At 62.7% G+C, this 18,998-nt stretch overlaps 2 protein-coding genes across 2 annotated transcripts; one reads left to right on the top strand and one right to left on the bottom strand.

The window, feature by feature from the left end:
- Positions 1–9,674: 9,674 nt before the first annotated feature.
- Positions 9,675–12,555, bottom strand: LOC133063979 (tryptase-2-like). Its single transcript, XM_061153917.1, has 6 exons — positions 12,474–12,555; positions 11,967–12,021; positions 11,686–11,857; positions 11,313–11,578; positions 10,213–10,376; positions 9,675–10,079 (listed from the first exon to the last, which is right to left on the bottom strand). Exons 2-6 carry the CDS (start codon positions 12,019–12,021, stop codon positions 9,915–9,917), a joined length of 822 nt encoding a protein of 273 aa, XP_061009900.1. The 5' UTR covers positions 12,474–12,555; the 3' UTR covers positions 9,675–9,914.
- Positions 12,556–15,999: 3,444 nt separating this feature from the next.
- Positions 16,000–18,059, top strand: LOC133063978 (tryptase-2-like). The gene is made up of 6 exons (XM_061153915.1): positions 16,000–16,081; positions 16,563–16,617; positions 16,727–16,898; positions 17,006–17,271; positions 17,396–17,559; positions 17,657–18,059. The coding sequence occupies exons 2-6, from the start codon at positions 16,563–16,565 to the stop codon at positions 17,819–17,821; spliced, it is 822 nt and encodes a 273-aa protein (XP_061009898.1). The 5' UTR covers positions 16,000–16,081; the 3' UTR covers positions 17,822–18,059.
- Positions 18,060–18,998: the final 939 nt, after the last annotated feature.

Genomic DNA, 18,998 nt, shown 5'->3' with positions numbered 1-18,998 from the left:
GATGCTGGAGGAGGAAGGGGCCTGGGGTCTGTGGAGAGAGCCCTGGGGGGCCCAGTGGGGGGGGTGTCCAGGTCCCTGTCTTCACACTGCTCGGTCTCCAGCTGACCCTGCAGCCTGGCCCCTCAGGACCCATGTGAAGAGCCAGCCTTTCCTGAACAGAATGAGGTGTCTGTCCAGAGTGGATCCTGCCCCTCTCCCTGTGGGACCCAGGGCTCTGAGGATGAAGTTTGGGGCCCAGTACAGTGTTCGGGGTCCTAATTAGTTTTAACTGGCTTGATCTCAAACTGAACACAACTGACTCCTAGTCCTTAAAAACAAACTGGGCAGATAGCTGATCATTTAGACTCTGTGCTGATTGGAGGACCTACACGTTTTTGTAGCAGCAATGACAGGAGCCTGATCGGTGAAATTGGGTCCAAGGTCAATGGAACTAAGTGGTGATCACCCTAGGTGTCAGCAGGACAAGCTGATCTGTATGTCTTGATGACAGGCTGTGGAAATAATAAGTGATCATTAAACTCTTTGACGCTTAAAAAAGTGAACCAACGGTTGGTTGTAAGGTGCTGTAGGATTTACAACCAAATCCTCAAGTGGAACACATTCTGTTGACCCAGGATGGAAAAAGTATTCACTTATTGGGGTCTGGGGAAGTCGTTCCATCTTATACAAGATTGAGCTCCGATCTTATGCTAACTTAACTCTCAGCCTGTTGGTGGCCATCAAACCCACATTGTGCTCCTGCTCTAACTATTAAAGAAAAGGGCTCATTGGTCAGAATTAAGGAAAGGAAACACCTCCCTTCCTGGGACGCCAAATGCTGGTGCTCCTTCTGTGATAAGCCTCCCTCCCAGGTGCCAGGCCGGGCACTTGCTAATCTGTTTCCTGTCTCCTGCTGCAAGAGACCCACCCGGTCCTGCCCACTCTGTCATGGCTGCACCCCCAGCCACCCTTCCTGCCTCAGGGTGACCCTGCGGCCTCCCGTCTGCAGGGTGAGAGGCTCCCAGCAGTTGCAGGGGGTGCCCAGCTGGGGCTCTGGCTGGGCCCGGTGTGACATTCTGGGGACCTAGCGCCCTGGAGCACCTAGCAGCAAATCCTGAGTTTCCCCTGACTCTGTCCCCTGGCCTCAACCTAGGTCAGCCCAGAGGACCTGACCTCCTCTTCTTCCCAGAGTCGCTGCTTCGGCCCCGCCCTTGACCTTCTATTCTGTGTCAGGGCTCCCCTGACCCTGGAGGAGGCAGCAGGGAGATGCTGGTGTTGGTGGGGGGCAAGGGAGAGGGCCCCAGGCCTCTACCCGATTGAAGGCCACGAGGAGTTACCGGGGCCGGGGCTGGGACTGACAAGGACGGCGTGGCTTCTCCAGGGGAGGTATCCCGAGCCCTGAGGGCAGAGGGCTGGGCTGGGACGTGGCAGAGAACAGCAGGGATCTCAGCATAGGCTCTGCCTTGAAGCCACAGCCCCCAGCTCGTTCCGCCTGTCCCAGAATTCACCACATGACACTGTGCGTGGTTCCAAAGGGAGTTTATCCAAGTCAAATGATTTTGACTTGGTGTCACACCCACGCCTGGACACCCATCCACCCACCCCCTTCTCCTGTGAGGCAGGTTCTGTTCTCTGAATTAGCCAGCTGCCACGTGAGTGTGACCCAGGTGTGACATGACTGTCTCTTCTCTGGGGAGATGTTTGCTCCCCTGGGGACCACTCAGGTGAGGGACTGGCTCCCGCAGGGTCCGTCTCTGGGTGGGAACCAGTCCCAGCTGCCTGTAGGTGAGCAAAGCACCAGGGAGCCGTCTCAACGGAGGCGACGCTTGGACCCCAAGACGGGAGTGGGGGCAGGGTGGGAGCAAGACCATTCACTGAGCTTTCTTGGGGTGCCCAGAGCAGGTCCTATGGTCCCCCGGAGGAGCTGTGGGCCCTGGCAGACGTGGTCCTCAGCCTGCACCTCCTCTCTCCCCCTTGGCAGGGGTGGGAGGTGGCCGGTCCCAGGGACGGGCCCCTCCCCTTTGCCGTCCTGCCCACTGTCCTCTTGGCTGAAGGGTCACAACGGCAGGTGCGGGCAGGGCAGCGACGGCCGAGGTGCCCAGAGATGAGGGAGGGACGCGGCTCTTGGGCCGGGCGCTCCCGGAACATGCCCTCCTCCTCCGGTTTGCTTGGCGCCCAGACCAGGCAGACCCTTAAGGTTATGCGTTTCTACACTGCATGCCTGGGATCCTCCTGAATTTCAGCCTGCTGCAGGGCCCTTGCGGCAGCGGGCAGGGGGGTGGGGGGCACGTTTCTTGTCTACAGCCCGGCCTGGCAGGGAGGGAGCGAAGTGTGTTTCTGGGCTTGCCCAGGATCAATCCTGGCCGCCGGCGGCTGCTGGACCCCACTTCCCGAAGCCCGTGTCGGATGGCGCCAGGGCAGGAGGAGCTGGAGCTGCTGCCAGCCTTCGGCAGGGGATCTCAGGCGGGCGAGGGGCGCAGGCCCCCACCTTCCCGGCCCGCCCAGGCCTCCTGGGACTGTGGTGCTGTGGCCCCACAGCAGGTCCCTGGGACGAAGCGGTCTCTGGGCTGGGGTCTCCAGCACCCATGGTCTTTCCGGCGGGGGGTCGCGGGCAGCGGCGCCCCGGCCCTGGGCAGCACTCTGGGCGGTTGGCCCTGGGAGAGGTCGGGGCTGTGCCTGCCCTCCCAGGTGCTGGCGCTCAGTCCCCCTGCCTCTGCCCACAGGGGTGGCTCCGTCTGGCACTCCTGGTGCCTTCCTTCCTGAGAGACAGAGGTGAGAGCCCAGGCAGGCATCCTGCTGCCCCAGAGCCCAGGCCCCAGCCCTGGGGACAGGCTGAGTCTCCTCGGGGCTGGGTGTTCCCCAGCAGGGAGGCAGGACTCCGGCCACATGCATCCAGCTCACTTTAGGGTCCATCCTGGGCCCTCACATCATCTAGCTTTTCTTCCCGGCTCCACCTCCGGGAGATATGTGTGGGGTCACTTCCAAGCCCACCAGTTTTTTTTTTCTTTTTCCAATTTTATTTTTTTTAACACCAAAAAGCATGTTGTATTGGGGTGTAGCCAATTAACAACGTTGTGATAGTTTCAGGTGAACACTGAGGGGACTCAGCCACACATACACGTGCATCCGTCCTTCCTCAAGCCCCCCTTCCAGTCAGGCTGGCACGTAACATTGAGGGGAGTTCCCTGCTCTGTACGGGAGGTCTTTGTTCGTTATCCACTTTAAAGATAGCAGTGTGTGGACTTCCCTGGTGGCACAGTGGAAAAGAACCTGCCTGCCAACGCAGGAACACAGGTTCGATTCTTGGTCCGGGAAGATTCCACGTGCCTCGGAGGAACTAAGACTGGGTGCCACAACTACTGAGCCCACACTTCAGAGCCTCAGCTCTGCAACAAGAGAAGCCACAACAGTGAGAAGCCTGAGCACCACAACTAGAGAAAGCCCTTGCACAGCAGCGAAGATCCAGTGCAACCATAAATAAATAAAATTATTTTTAAAAAAATAAAAAAATAAAGATAGCAGTGTGTACTGACCTGCCCAAAGTCCTTCCCTAGCCCTTCTCCCCCACACCCACCAGTGCCTGAAGGCTGTTACCTGTGCCTGGTGGGTCTGTGTGAGAATCCTCAGGTCTGCTGCTTTTATAACTTTTGAAGTCCTTCCCCGAGGCCGCTCAGCCATCTCAGGAGCAGACAGAGACGCAGAACAGGGTGGAGCTGTCCTCACCCCCAGGCCTTCCCTCCGAAACCTCAGGACAGCACCCAGGAGACCCTCCTCTCTTCCCAGCAGGGGGACTGAGGCCTCCCCGGTCTCCAGCCTGGGAGCCACTCAGCACCCATGGGGCCACTTGCGTCTGAATTGAGTAAAATTAGGTGAAAAGTTTAGTGACACAAAGTGAGGTACCAAGTAGGCTCTTCACCCTGGAAAGTTTCAGAGGGGAGCCACCTCGGGCCCCTCCCTGGGCCCTGTTATTGCAGAGGGGCCACCTGGGGGCTGCTGGGCTGACTGTGATCGTGACCGTGACCGTTCTCACCCACCTCTCGACCAGCGGGTGGCTTTGTCCCAGAGGCCTGCGTCATCAGGGGCCCCCTGCAGTGGCCCTGGCAGGTCAGCCTGAGAGATCAGGACCGCCACGTCTGCGGGGGCAGCCTCATCAGCCTCCGGTGGGTGCTGACCACCGCCCACTGCGTCTGCAGGTGAGTCCTGCTTCCCTCTTGCTGGGGCTGCGCGATGCCTCCATCCCCATTACCCCAGGTTCTGTCCCTGGTCAGGGGACTAGATCCACACGCTGCAACTAGGAGGCAGTGCAGCCACATAAACAAAACTGAGTGTATGTATAAAAAAAGAATTCCTGCCTGTGTGAGCTTTTGCGCACTGCTCTCTCCTCAGGGGACCCCGTCCTGACCCATCTCAGGTCAGTGTCCTACCTGCCCGAGGGCTCAGCTCAGCTGTCCTCAAACACTGGGAGGGGGCCATCCGCCATCCCCCGGCCCCGCAGAGAACAGCCTCCCCAGCTGCACCTGGAGCCCCTGAGCTCCGGCTGGCCGGCCGCCTGCCTGGCTCCTGGCACAGAGCCTGTCTGCCACCCACCGCCAGCCTCAGCCTCTGCCGCACCGCTTGCCTCGACCTCCACCTGGCCTGGGAACAGTGGGGTCCAGTCCTTTCTGCCCCCCGGCAGCAAGGCCCCGCCTCATGCAGGGCTCTGTACAAAGATAACCCCACGGCTGGAGTGGACCCTGGAGTCTTTGTCCCCACCCAGATGTGGCCAGCCCCGTGGGCCAGGGCTGAGCAGAGAGGGTCTGAATGAAGCCCCCAAGTGCATGGCCCTCACCCCCAGAAGCCAGTTCTGATGGCGCGGACGCCACCAGACTCTCTGTCCTCACAGCCCATCATGTCCCCCGCTTCCCCCACAGCTCTGTGAGCCGGCAGGACCTGACCATCCGGCTGGGAGCATCTGTCCTGCACACCAGCCCCCCAGGCTGTCTCCAAGGCCGTGATCTGCGTCATCTGACACCCCTCCTTCAACGGGAACATGCCTGCTGAAGCTGGCTCGGCAGTGCCCTTCTCCCAAACCATCAGGCCCATCCCGCTGGCCTTGGCGGGCTCCTCCTTCCCACTGGGCATCCTCTGCTGGGTGACCGGCTGGGGGGACGTCAGGCAGGATGTTGGGTGAGGGGCGAGGGGCGGGGGCAGAGGGGGTGGCCCCGAGGTGGAGCAGGCTGCGTGCAGGGGTAACGGGTCACTCGCAGCCTCTCTGCGCGTCCCTGTCCCCGAGCGCCTCGTCCCACCTCCAGCTCACCTCGCTGCCCACTTGGGTCAGGCATCTGCCTCACCGTGCGGGGCGGGGCTCACCCCCGAGGGGGCACGGCCCCACTCCCGGCGAGCCCCTCCTCCATCCCTGACGCCCAGTCTCCTGCAGTGGCCCTGACGGAGCCCGCAGGCTACAGGAGGTGAACGCGCACATTGTCAGCCCGCAGAGCTGCCGCAGGCTCTCCCGCCCAGAGCCCGTCGCCAAGGAGATGCTGTGTGCTGGCCACTTCCAGGGCCAGAAGGGCTTCTGCGAGGTCAGGCCCCCTGTTGGTGCTCCTGCCCCAGTCCTCCACAGGGCCCAGGGAGCCACTGGACCCCTCCAGGCCCGTTTCCTGCTAAGCACAGTGGGGTGAGGAAGCAGAGCCCCGTTCACAGGGAGTCTGTGACACGCCTCTTTCGTGCTTAGCCAGGCTCCCCAGGTCCCCTTTTGCCCTAAGTGACCCTGAGAGTCAGGCTGGGTCCTGGACTCAGGGCAGGGGAGACACATCACCATTTTGCTCCATGGGGTGGAGGACTTTGTCTCACCCCCGAGGTGGAATGGTGTCTGGTGGAGCCAGATCTCGATGGATGCTTGTTATAAGAATGAATCTGGAGTCAACCTTACAATAAATAGCCAGAGAACTCGGGCTCCGGCTGCCGTAGGGAGGTGAGCGGGTGCTACAAAGACTCAGAGGGTCGGAATCCAGGCTCAAAGAGGCCACGGACTTGTAAGGGAGGTGGTGTGCATCAGGGGAAGCATCCAGGCTTGGAATAATAATAACGTGACTGAATCTCAGCGATGCTGTAACCTAGCTGTGTGACCTTTAGCAAGTTGCTTAACCTCTCTGAGCCTCAGAGGTCTCAAAAAAACAAAAAAGAGACAGATAGAGCTGCTCTGCAGGGCTGCCAACAGGACAGATCAAGGATGGAGCCCCCGCCTGGCTGCCTGGAGCCCCAGAGAGCTTGCCTGTGTGCCCCCTTCCCGGCCCCGCACCCAGCCCCTCCTGATCCCTATGCTCCCCGAAGTCAGCCTCGGCCCGAGCGCACCCCGGACCTGTCTGCTTTTCTTGCGTCTTCCAGGGTGACTCTGGAGGCCCCCTGGTCTGCCCGCTCCGGGACCAGCGCTGGGTGCGGGTGGCAGTGGTGAGCTTCAGTGGGGGCTGTGCTGAGCCAGTCTCCGCCTGCCAGCCCTGGATCCGCGCTATGTCCTCCTGCCGAGACACCTGCGCGGGGTCTGACCCCTCCCCGGGTTAGGCCTGCCCTCCTCCCGTCATCTCTTCTGAGTTCCCTGTCTCTGTGGAGCCCTTCCCTTCTCTGCCTCGCTGTCCCGCCTGTCCCTGACTGTCCCCATCTCCACCCTGACCCCCATGTGGCCAGCGGAAAAGAGACGGCCAGGGCATGCAGGCGGCTTGACTTGTTTAAGGCAAGGAGCTGGGTCAGGAGGGAAGCACAAGGTTGCTGGGCCCTGGGGGTGGCCTTGGGGGCCCTGGAGGCCTGGGAGCCTGAGGGCGGCCAGCACCCTCACGCCAACACCAAATGCTTGGTAGCCTGCTCCTCTGGCCAGTTCATTTGAACTGTCGTGGAGGTGGGGGCTGCAGGACCTCATGCCCTAAGTGGACATCCCCAGGGGGCTCTTGCGCCCCTGGTTTGGGGGTGTCTTTGGCAGGGGAGGGGGCAGGCTGTGGATAGTGTTTGCTCTCAGAGCAGTGGCCTGGGGCTCACCCTGGTCTGGGAAGGCTACGTAACTGGCAGCGTCTCTTGTTTAAAAGGCAGGTAATGACTTTTTCATTTTTTTTGAGTCTCTCCATGAGTCTGGCTCTTCTCTGCACAGGGACCCCTGCAGAGTGAGCCCAAGGCCTCCAGCGTAGGCGCGGCTGGGTGGGAGGGAAGCAGGCCTGCCCCCAACGCCGGTCCCCGCCTTGTTCCACTGCAGGGACTTTCCCACCCAAACCGAGTGGCTTGGACCATCCAGGCTGCAGGGTGTGAGCAGTGATGTGACTCCAGGTCACCCATGCCCTAGATCCCTGGTCCAAGTCTCGCTGTCTAGCCATGAAGAGGGAGCAGAAAGCCCAGAGCACCTCCGTCCACGCACCAGGCCCTCACGTCCTGGCTGGCAGCAAAGGAGGGGGTGGCCCTGAGTGGCTCTTGATACAGACTGGGTCCAGGGAGCCCAACTGGGAAGGCGTTCTCAGGCTCTCTTCCTGCCTGCCTTCTGACCACACCCCGGCCAGGAAGAGGGTCTGAGGGGACTTTCCTCTGTCCGGAGAGGGGCTGGAGCAGGCAGGGCCCCAGCTTCTGGGTGCAGACATGGCCGGAAGGGGCCTGGAGGGGGTCTTGTGGCCCTGGAGTCGCCTGGTGGAAACCTGCTTCCTGTCCGCGTCTGAGGCCGCCTGTGTGGAGGACAGGCCCTGCTGCTGCAGCCTGTCCCGGCCTGGGAAGGCCTGTCCCCTCACTGGAGGAGTCCAGGATCATTGTCAAAAGCCTGCCAGGACCCCATCCCCCAGCAAACCTAAAACCTGTGGCAGAGAGCCTGGATTCCCGTAGCTGCACAGCTGGCCTGCCCTTGGGGTGCCATCCCTGGAAAAATGCCCTGAGAGCCCACATCTCTGCTGTCTGCTGTGTGGTCTGGGGAGCTCCCTCCTTCTGCAGGGAGGCAGGAAGGACCTGTCACCTCCCTCTGTCCCCATGTGGACACTGTCACGTGGCAGCAAGTGGACGACTCAGCAGGGCTAGGTCAGACCCCAAGCATCCTGGCTGCAAAGAATTTTGTCCCCAAATGGGCAGGGATTAGAGCCAGTGCCACCGCCTCCAGGAAGCCCTCCCTGGTTCCTGCCGGGCACACTGTCTCCCCTCCTTTATCCTCCAGGACCCTAGTCTTTGGGCTTTCTCAGGAGGGTGTCATTTTGAGGTCCAGACTGAGCCCCATGGAGACAGCTCAGGCCCTGTGACTGGTGTCTCTGTGCCCACCCGTCCCTGGGTCCCGTGGGCCCCACCACAGATCAGATTGGCACAGCCCCAGCTACCCGGCCTGGGGAAGCCTCTTCCTCACCGTCCTCTGTCGGGCCAGGGCCTGATGACTGAGCTGATTAGGCCCCTGGGAGGGGCCAGGACTTTCCTGCCCACCTTCCTGCCCCAGCCCCCTGACCAGCTCCTAAGTGCAGGCTGTGGGTCCTCCGAGATGCTTGAGCTCAGCGGCCCCTTCTTAGGCGTGGGGGAGCTGAGACATGGACGTGCTACATTTATGATTAAAAATGACTTGCGACTAAGAGGGAGAATGAGCAGCTTCAGCACCTCACCCAGTATGTGGCTTCAAGTCAGAGTCAGAAGTTGAGAGTCTGGCTGCAGACCAGGGCCTGACCTCTGGGGCTCTGCAAGGTGGACCCCAGTGCCCCTCGGCCCCCCAGCCTTAGCGGGGCTGCAGGGCCCGAGGTTGGCGGGGCAGGAAAGGACTGGGAAACGCAAAGGCGGTCTTGCCTCCCTGGTTCTGGAACCTAATGTGGAAATCAGTCCTAGAGGATTAATATCAAAGTATGTCCACATGTGTGAGTGCACACATGTGTGTGCATGCGTGTATCTGTGTGCGCATGTGCAACAGTTCGAATCTTCAATCTGTAAACACAAACACCTTCAACTTTACAAAGCCAACAAAAACAATTTTCAGCAACTGCGAAAGGGTTAATGCAGTCATTTCATCAAAAACCTCAAAATGACGGGAAGAACCTAAGGACTCCAAGCCTCCCCGCCGGGGAAACGCAGAGCTGCCCTAAGGCAAACCCCGCACCCCAGCAATGACATAAATGCAGTCTATAAAGTGAAGCAGCCAAAGGATGCTACTCTTTACAATAATTTAAAATATTGAGTATTGATTATGCCTTTACTCCCTCAACGTAGTATGCGTGTGTGCGTGCTAGATGGCTCCAGTCGTGTCCGACTCTTTGTAACCCCACGGACTATAGCCCACCAGGCTCCTCTGCCCATGGGATTCTCCAGGCAAGAATATTAGAGTGGGTTGCCATGCCGTCCTCTGGGGATGGGACCTGTGTCTCTTACGTTCTGCATCGGCAGGCAGATTCTTTACCACTAGCGCCACCTGGCAAGCCCCACAATGTAGTATATGATACATTTTTTAAACATCTTGTGTATCACATATATTATATTATGTATCTTGCATCATGTTTACATTATTACACTTCAATGACATGATAGGTTAGGTCTCAAGCTTGTTTCCAGGGAATGCCTCACATTGTGTCAAGGTGTTGGATTCAAAGAAAACCAGAGCACCACAGCCAGGTGGGTGCCCAGGGGTGGGGGACCCACAGAGACGGTGGCTGCACCCAGTCGGGCCCTGGGGCCCTCCCCTCCCTCAGCGACACCCGCAGCCAGAGACAGGCAGGACCCCATCTGCTCTCCATGCTCTTTAATGAGTGTCAGCAGCCCTGAGCTGGGCGGGGAGGGGGCTGGGGCAGGGTGTGCAGGGCAGGGAGGGGTCAGCAGAGAGGGGTCAGCTGGGAGGGGGCTCACTGGGGGTGGGCAGCAGGGAGGGGGCCGGGGAAGGTGCAGGAAGGTCGCCTCCGCGGCTGGAAGCAGCGGTGTGGGGACAGAGGGGGCAGGCTCCTCCGCTGACCCGGATGGTGGCCTGGGGACCAGGCTCAGGGCCCCTGGGGGACGAACTGGTGGATCCAGTCCAGGTAGGAGGTGACGCGGGTGTAGATGCCCGGCCGCTTGGGCTTCGCGCAGCCGTCGCCCCAGCTGACCACGCCTGCCTGCAGCCAGGTGCCATTCACCTTGCAGACCAGGGGCCCTCCGGAGTCGCCCTGCGGGTGGGGGGGGGCTCAGTGCAGCTGCGGGGGGCGGTGGGGGCTGCGGGGGGTGGGGGGGCTCAGGGCGGCTGCGGGGGGCGGTGGGGGCTGTGGGGGGGCGGTGGAGGCTGTGGGGGCGCTCACCTACCTGGCAGGAATCCCTCCTGCTGTCCCCGGCACATAGCATGTCCTCCCGCACGATGGGGACGCTGTCCCCCGTGTACAGGCCAGAGTGGTACTTCCTGTCACAGACACTGTTCTCCACGACGGGCACCTTCACCTGCTTCAGGGGGAACGGGGGCGGCAGGTGCCCTGTGGGGAGGGGGCGGAGGGAGGCAGACGTGGGCCAGGGGCTCAGCTCTCCCTGTCCCTGATGGCAGGGGTGGGGCGTGACCCCAGAGCCCTGCTGAGACCGCTTCTCAGAGGGTCTGCAGCTCGGCTTCCCTCCCACTGCGAGGCTGTGAGGCTATGGGTTCTCGGCCTCATCTAAGGCTCATTCAGGGAAGGGAAGGGCTGCGGTCCTGGGATTTGCAGAGCAGAGGCCCAGTCTTCCTTCAGCTCCACTGCCTCCAGGATGGGCTAGGTTCTGGGCACCACCCGGCCCTGCCTCTGGGCCAGCCCCGGACCCAGGACTCAGCTTGCCCTTCTGTGCCGGGGCGCTTGGGCAGCATGCCACCGTCTCTGCCACCCTCGGCCGATCGCAGGAGCAGGGTCCTTTTGCAGGACGCCGAGCGTGCAACACTGGGCAGCTGTTCACGCTGAGTGTTCCCAGCTGTGCTCTGAAGCGGGGCTCAAATGAGCACAAGCCCTTTACACAGGAGCAGAGGTGGTGTGCTGGAGGGGGTGCCCAAGCGGCACTCAAGCTCTCCCACACCCCCGCAGGTGTCTGGTCTCCTGTCCATGGGCACAGCACCGAGATGCAAGCTGCCCAGCCCAAGGTTATCATTAACCAGACGTTTCATGTGTCCGATTTTCCTCTTTCCTCTTAGCATACCCATTAATACCAACTGCAGCTGTACCCATTTCATGGCAGGGGAAACTGAGGCACAGAGGTGCTGAGGGACCTGCCCGACACCCCGAGAGTTTCGTCTGTCTGTTGGGCTCTCAGCACACCGGGCCGCTACCACCTCTCCTCCCCAGGGTCTCCACACTCTGGCTCCCTGATGGGCAGTGGGGACGCTGGTCCCCAGAGGAAACACCTGAGCCTGGGGCCTGGCCCCGCCCCATCCTGGAGTCCCCAACACTCACTTCCATTGTCCACATCGCCCCAGCCCGTCACCCAGCACTGCGTCCCCGGGGGGAAGGTCTCCGACGCAGGGGGCAGCGTGACCGGCTGGACGTGGCAGGAGATGCTCACGGGCTCGTCCAGCTCCAGCAGGGCGATGTCCGCCCCGTTCTCGGTTGTGTAGTAGTTGGGGTGGGGGATGACCCTGCTGATGGAGAGCAGCTGGTCCTGGTAATACAGGTGCTGCTCCCGCAGCTGCACCCTGAGGTATGAGGGGTCTCGGACTTCCCTGGGGACAGAGACGGGCCCCTACTCAGAGCTGAGCCACCCTCGGGACACCCAGGAGCCTGGGTGGAGCCCCAGCGCACCCCACCCGCAGGCCCCCTGGAGACTCACGGTCCGACGCAGTGGGCCGCGGTCAGCACCCACTGGGGGTGGATCAGGGAGCCCCCGCAGAGGTGCCTCCAGTACCCGCGGCTGACTCTCAGGCTCACCTGCCAGGGCCACCTGCTCCCAGGGGCATCCTGGCCCCCGACGATGCCCGCGCGCTGCAGGGCCTGGCCTGGGGCTGGAGCAGGAAGCCTTCAGCCCTGGGCTCCTCTGAACCCACCACCCGCCCCTGGGCTTGTGGGGGTGGGGGAGGGCAGAGACCCTGCGGGCCCGGGGTCAGGACTCACCAGGGGCCACGGGGACCAGGCTCAGCAGGAGGGCCAGCGCCAGCAGAGGGAGCATCTGCAAGGAGCAGGGAGGGGTCTGGGGTGTGGGGTCCGGGGGTGCGGGGTCTGGGGGTGCAGGGTCTGGGGGTCTGGGGTCTGGGGGTCTGGGGTCTGGGTGTCTGGGGTCCGGGGCTGTGGGAGTGCAGGGTCTAGGGTCTGGGTCTGGGAGTCTGGGGTGTGGGGGTGTGGGGGCGTGGGGTCTGAGGTCTGGGGTCTGGGTCTGCGGTCTGGGGGTTCAGGTCAGCTGGTGCAGGGGCTGGGGCTCTGGGGTCTGGGGGTGCGGGGTCTGGGAGTGTGGGGTCTGGGGGTCTGGTGTCTGGGTCTGGGGTCTGGGCCCTGGGGTCTGGGGTCCAGTGGCGTGGGGCCCTTGATCAGGGGGTCTGTCCAGGCCGGGGGTCTGGGGCCTCAGTGCTCAGCCACCCGGCTGCACAGTGACAGCCGATGTTGGGGTCCTGCTGGGGGGCTCACCTTGGCAGGTCCAGGCTGCTCTTGCCCAGCCCGCTCTCTCTGCCCCTTTATCCTCACAGACAACCAGAGGGTCAGGGGAGGGGGCGGGTCCTCCGATCCAGGGGAGTCGGGACGGAAATGGATGACTCAGACCAGAGCGAGTCCATCTGGTCAGGAAGGGCCCTGCCGCCCCCGTCCACGCCGGCAGACCCGATTCCTCCATGTGGCCCCACATCCATCTCTGGCTGTTATCTGAGAAGTTAACTCTACCATCAGGGGAGCCGTGTTATCTGGGGATCTGAGTTCCATTCGCACGGGACGGGCCGAGGGACATGAAGGCAAGGGGACAGGAGAGGCCAGAGCCACCTTCCCCAGACGCTCCCCCCAGGCCCAGCACCCCGTCCCCTGCCTGCAGGCCAGGGTGAGCCCCATCTGTGTCCACCCACCCCGCCTCCTTACTCTCCCCTGGGCCTGCAGCCCATCCGCCCTCCTCAGCTCACGGCCTCCTGACCCCGGCCTCTCCCATGCCGCCATCCATGTGGCACCTCCTGGGCCCTAGGGTAGTCCTGCCTTGCCCCCACTCTGCTGGGATGCCAGCCTGGCTCTGGGGCGCTCCTGCCCCTGGCTGGCTCTCTCGCAGGTCCTAGGGGTGTACCCAGCTGGGTTTCTCACGTGAGCACACCTCAACACAGGCCGGGGCTGCCTGGGCCCCATCTCAGGCATCCCTCCAGCAGACCCTGGTCACTGATTCTCCTGCCCCCACACCAGGCCTCCTGGGCCTTGGGAGGGGCAGCCTGGGCTCCAGCTCTCCCCACCCCGGTGCCTCCCCCAAGGCCACTCTCCTAGGTGTGCAGCCCCCATGGGCTCAGAGCGGAGGAGCGCCTCTGTCGTCCTGATCCATCAGCTGATCAAACACAGAGCGCGTGCTGTTGGGCCAGGGCTCTGAGCCCAGGGCTGGTGGGGAGGAGACAAGCCTGTGCCTTCCACAGCCTCTGCCCCCCACCGCCGTGGATCATCAGGCAGCTCCCCACCCAACCCTGTGCCTCAGCTCCCCCACACCTAAGAGGGGGCCGCTGATCTCGAGCTTCCCGGAGGACCCGCAGCCTGTGCGTAGGAGCTGGGCAGGGGGCTGGGGCAGGAAGGAGGGGCAGGAAAGTCCCAGCCCTTACCAGGGGCCTAATCAGCTCAGTCATCAGACCCTGGCCAGGCAGAGGACGGTTAGGAAGGGGCTGCCCCAGGCCGGGCAGCTGGGGCAGTGCCCATCTGATCTGCGGTGGGGCCCACAGGACCCGGGGACGGGTTGGCACAGAGACGCCAGTCACAGGGCTGAGCTGGGCCTCAAACCCTACTCTGTATTTCTTTTCTTTAATGTAATTTTTTAGAACAGGTTTAGATTTACAGAAAACTTTCCAAAGCTGTGTAGACGCACCCATGTGCTCCGGTGACAATGACACTGAGGCTCCTGGGTGCTCCCAGGGACACAGCTAGGGAATCACACAGGGTCTCACGCATGAGCACACACAGGCACACACATGTACACGTGGGCTGACGCATGAGCACATACGCGGGCTCATACCCCCTGTGTCTACACTGAAGCCACCAGCTTTCCCCAACCCCAGCTCCACACCTCTGGGTTTACTGCAAGCCCCTCTCCTATGTCCTGCCTTCTCCGGTGGGTAAAACCCGGTTCTGCCCCTAATCCATCGACTTATTTGGTCAGTGCCCACGTGTCCATTACCCTCCCATCTCCATTAGCCTTGCCTGAACACAAGCCCTTTTGCTCTGGCTGGCACCCTCCTCTCTTTTCTGCAACACTAACCCCTTCTCGAGCGAGCGCCCACCCGACCACCCAGCTCAGAGGAAGGGGCAAGGAGAGGCAGTGGGCAGAGCCCGGGTGTCCTGCATTTCAGAGGGTGAGTGGTGGCAGCTCCTCCTCTCTGCACTTTCCCGATGAGTAAGAAGGTGCTTCTCGGTAGTACTTAACCTTTGAGCAAGGGTCTACACAAGCTGCTGCCCCTTTAAATCGGTTGGGTGTCGTCTGAGGGGTTGTAAGCCTCCTTCTCTCCCGGCTTTACCTGGCACTTTCGGCACAAATATTCTGCTCAGCAGGTGGGTTACACTTTTGCTTTCTTAACAGTGTCCTTCAGAGCATAAGTTTTCAATTTGGCGAAGGCCAGTTTCTTCTGACTCAGAAACTCAAAACTCTGACTTCAGAAACTCACCAGGTTCTTCTGTTTCTCTTGGTGGTTTTTGAGTCCCCTCGCCTTCCTCCAGGTCAGGATTTCCTGCTATAGTTGCTCTCCAGTGTTTCACAGTCTTAATGTCTACACTGAGGCCTCGGATCCACTTTGAATACTTTCTCTGTGAGCACCAGGGCTCACCTCTCTTCCCACACAGGACACAGTTGTTGCAGAAACATGTGCTAGGAGGGCCCCCTCTCTGTCTCCTGAAAACAGGGGACTGTGTTTGTGAGTCTCTTTCTGGGCGACTCTCCTAACACTCTGGGCATCACCCTGCAGTCATGACACCTTCTCACAGCCACTGGGGGAGCCTGGCAGGTCCCATGTGTAGGTGACTCCGCAGCACGGGGCTACTGTCCCGTTTCCCCTGCAGAGCTCCCCCTGACCCGAGCCTCCCCCACTGCCCCGCAGACCACCAGCCAGGATGACCCGACCCAGAGGGCTGCCCCTGTCGGCCGGTTGGACGTGCTGCGTCCCGGGACCCCAGGGAGGCCAGGCAGGTGAACCCAGGCTCGGGAAGTGGAGGATGGGGACTCCCCGGCTCTCTGGCCTCCTGGTCCTCACCCCATTCTGCCCTCAGGACAACCTAGCGGACCTCTGTTCAGCCAGCACCTGACTGCAGGTGAGCTGGGTGAGGGCTGTGGCCATCCTGACTGGCCTACATCACGGGCTCTCCAGGCTCTCTGCCCTCTGACCCTTGACCCATGACCCCTCCCTGGCAGGGAGAGCACAGGCCATAGTCTGAGCCAGGGTCAAGAACCACTGGGTCCAGCCCAGCTCAGTGTCTCCTCCTTGTGGGAACTGAGGCCACGGTCACAGGCAGGAGGGTCTGCAGACCCCAGCGCCCCAGGCCAGCTACGCTCCCCACGTCCTCCTCGGAGGTCCACAGACCCCAGCGCCCCAGGTCCAGCTGTGCTTCCCACGTCCTCCTCGGAGGTCTGCAGACCCCAGTGCCCCAGGTCCAGCTGTGCTCCCCACGTCCTCTTCGGAGGTCCCAGCCCAGAGCCACAGCTGCAGTCAGACCTCCACTCTGAGACCGTGAACTGTGGGCCGGGCAGGGGTGGCCAGTCAGCTGAGCCCTCCTCAGCCCGTCCCGTGCGAATGGAACTCAGATCCCCAGATAACACGGCTCCCCTGATGGTAGAGTTAACTTCTCAGATAACAGCCAGAGATAGATGTGGGGCCACATGGAGGAATCGGGTCTGCTGGCGTGGACAGGGGCGGCAGGGCCCTTCCTGACCAGATGGACTCGCTCTGGTCTGAGTCATCCATTTCCGTCCCGACTCCCCTGGATCGGAGGACCCGCCCCCTCCCCTGACCCTCTGGTTGTCTGTGAGGATAAAGGGGCAGAGAGAGCGGGCTGGGCAAGAGCAGCCTGGACCTGCCAAGGTGAGCCCCCCAGCAGGACCCCAACATCGGCTGTCACTGTGCAGCCGGGTGGCTGAGCACTGAGGCCCCAGACCCCCGGCCTGGACAGACCCCCTGATCAAGGGCCCCATGCCACTGGACCCCAGACCCCAGGGCCCAGACCCCAGACCCAGACACCAGACCCCCAGACCCCACACTCCCAGACCCCGCACCCCCAGACCCCAGAGCCCCAGCCCCTGCACCAGCTGACCTGAACCCCCAGACCGCAGACCCAGACCCCAGACCTCAGACCCCACGCCCCCACACCCCCACACCCCAGACTCCCAGACCCAGACCCTAGACCCTGCACTCCCACAGCCCCGGACCCCAGACACCCAGACCCCGCACCCCCAGACCCCAGACCCCCAGACCCCGCAGCCCAGACCCCACATCCCCGGACCCTAGACCCCCAGACCCCACACCCCCAGACCCCACACCCCAGACCCCTCCCTGCTCCTTGCAGATGCTCCCTCTGCTGGCGCTGGCCCTCCTGCTGAGCCTGGTCCCCGTGGCCCCTGGTGAGTCCTGACCCCGGGCCCGCAGGGTCTCTGCCCTCCCCCACCCCCACAAGCCCAGGGGCGGGTGGTGGGTTCAGAGGAGCCCAGGGCTGAAGGCTTCCTGCTCCAGCCCCAGGCCAGGCCCTGCAGCGCGCGGGCATCGTCGGGGGCCAGGATGCCCCTGGGAGCAGGTGGCCCTGGCAGGTGAGCCTGAGAGTCAGCCGCGGGTACTGGAGGCACCTCTGCGGGGGCTCCCTGATCCACCCCCAGTGGGTGCTGACCGCGGCCCACTGCGTCGGACCGTGAGTCTCCAGGGGGCCTGCGGGTGGGGTGCGCTGGGGCTCCACCCAGGCTCCTGGGTGTCCCGAGGGTGGCTCAGCTCTGAGTAGGGGCCCGTCTCTGTCCCCAGGGAAGTCCGAGACCCCTCATACCTCAGGGTGCAGCTGCGGGAGCAGCACCTGTATTACCAGGACCAGCTGCTCTCCATCAGCAGGGTCATCCCCCACCCCAACTACTACACAACCGAGAACGGGGCGGACATCGCCCTGCTGGAGCTGGACGAGCCCGTGAGCATCTCCTGCCACGTCCAGCCGGTCACGCTGCCCCCTGCGTCGGAGACCTTCCCCCCGGGGACGCAGTGCTGGGTGACGGGCTGGGGTGACGTGGACAGTAGAAGTGAGTGTTGGGGACCCCAGGATGGGGCGGGGCCAGGCCCCAGGCTCAGGTGTTTCCTCTGGGGACCAGGGTCCCCACCGTCTGCTCCCTCCTGATGCTGCCTCCCTCCGCCCCCTCCCCGCAGGGCGCCTGCCGCCCCCATTCCCCCTGAAGCAGGTGAAGGTGCCCGTCGTGGAGAACAGTGTCTGTGACAGGAAGTACCACTCTGGCCTGTACACGGGGGACAGTGTCCCCATCGTGCGGGAGGACATGCTGTGTGCCGGGGACAGCAGGAGGAACCCTTGCCAGGTGGGTGAGCGCCCCCACAGCCCCCACCGCCCCCCGCAGCCGCCCTGAGCCCCCCCACCCCCCGCAGCTGCACTGAGCCCCCCCCCCCCACCCGCAGGGCGACTCCGGAGGGCCCCTGGTCTGCAAGGTGAATGGCACCTGGCTGCAGGCAGGCGTGGTCAGCTGGGGCGACGGCTGCGCGAAGCCCAAGCGGCCGGGCATCTACACCCGCGTCACCTCCTACCTGGACTGGATCCACCAGTTCGTCCCCCAGGGGCCCTGAGCCTGGTCCCCAGGCCACCATCCGGGTCAGCGGAGGAGCCTGCCCCCTGTCCCCACACCGCTGCTTCCAGCCGCGGAGGCGACCTTCCTGCACCTTCCCCGGCCCCCTCCCTGCTGCCCACCCCCAGTGAGCCCCCTCCCAGCTGACCCCTCTCTGCTGACCCCTCCCTGCCCTGCACACCCTGCCCCAGCCCCCTCCCCGCCCAGCTCAGGGCTGCTGACACTCATTAAAGAGCATGGAGAGCAGATGGGGTCCTGCCTGTCTCTGGCTGCGGGTGTCGCTGAGGGAGGGGAGGGCCCCAGGGCCCGACTGGGTGCAGCCACCGTCTCTGTGGGTCCCCCACCCCTGGGCACCCACCTGGCTGTGGGGATGGCCCTGCCCTGCCCCTCGAGCCCAGGGCCTCTTTCTTGCACCCTGGCTTGTCTTTTTGGTGAGGTAAAAAGTAACTTTCATGACAGGTAAAGCAACAGTCATTGAGATGATTCTCGGATTGAGATACCCAGCAATGAGTCAAGAACCAGATTATCATCCCCTATAGCCTGTCCCCGCCCCAGGGCCCTGTCCTAACAATCCAGACTACCCAGCCCGGCAGGCAGTCCCTGGGAGGCCTGACAGGTGAGCCCAGACTCTCAGCGGAGAATGGGGACTCCCTGGCATCCCCACCCTGTCCCCAGGGTGACCTGGAGGACCTCTGTTCCCAGGTGAGCTGGGTGAGGACTGCGGTCCATGTCCCTGCTTCTGCACAGAGCCTGGTCAACTGTCCCGCCCTCTTGTCCTCTAACCCTTGACCCATGACCCGTCCTTGGCACAGAGAGTGGGGCCTGGGCCAGGGGCAAGACCCACTGCAGCAGCCCTGGGTCCAACTGGGTGCAGCGTCTTCTCCTTGTGGGGACTGAGGCCAACATCACAGGCAGGAGTGTCACAGACCCTAGCGCCCCAGGTCCACCTCTGCCCACCCACTCCTCCCAACCTGGGGGGGCTGCTTGCTCTTTGGAGTCCTGCAGTTCCTTGAGTCTCCACCAGAAAGAGTCCCTACCACCTCTGGGTTGGGTTGGGCCAGGCAGGTGGGGATCGGGGGAGGGGCCGGCTGCAGCCCGGGGCCCCCCATACTGGAGACTCGCTGCCCACCCGGGTTAGAGCAAATAGGCCCCAGCCTCAGCCACATAAGTCCCGGATG

Source organism: Dama dama, chromosome 10 (assembly GCF_033118175.1).
Source record: "Dama dama isolate Ldn47 chromosome 10, ASM3311817v1, whole genome shotgun sequence".
NCBI classification, from domain to species: domain Eukaryota; kingdom Metazoa; phylum Chordata; class Mammalia; order Artiodactyla; family Cervidae; genus Dama; species Dama dama.
This window is presented reverse-complemented; position numbering and strand designations above follow the sequence as displayed.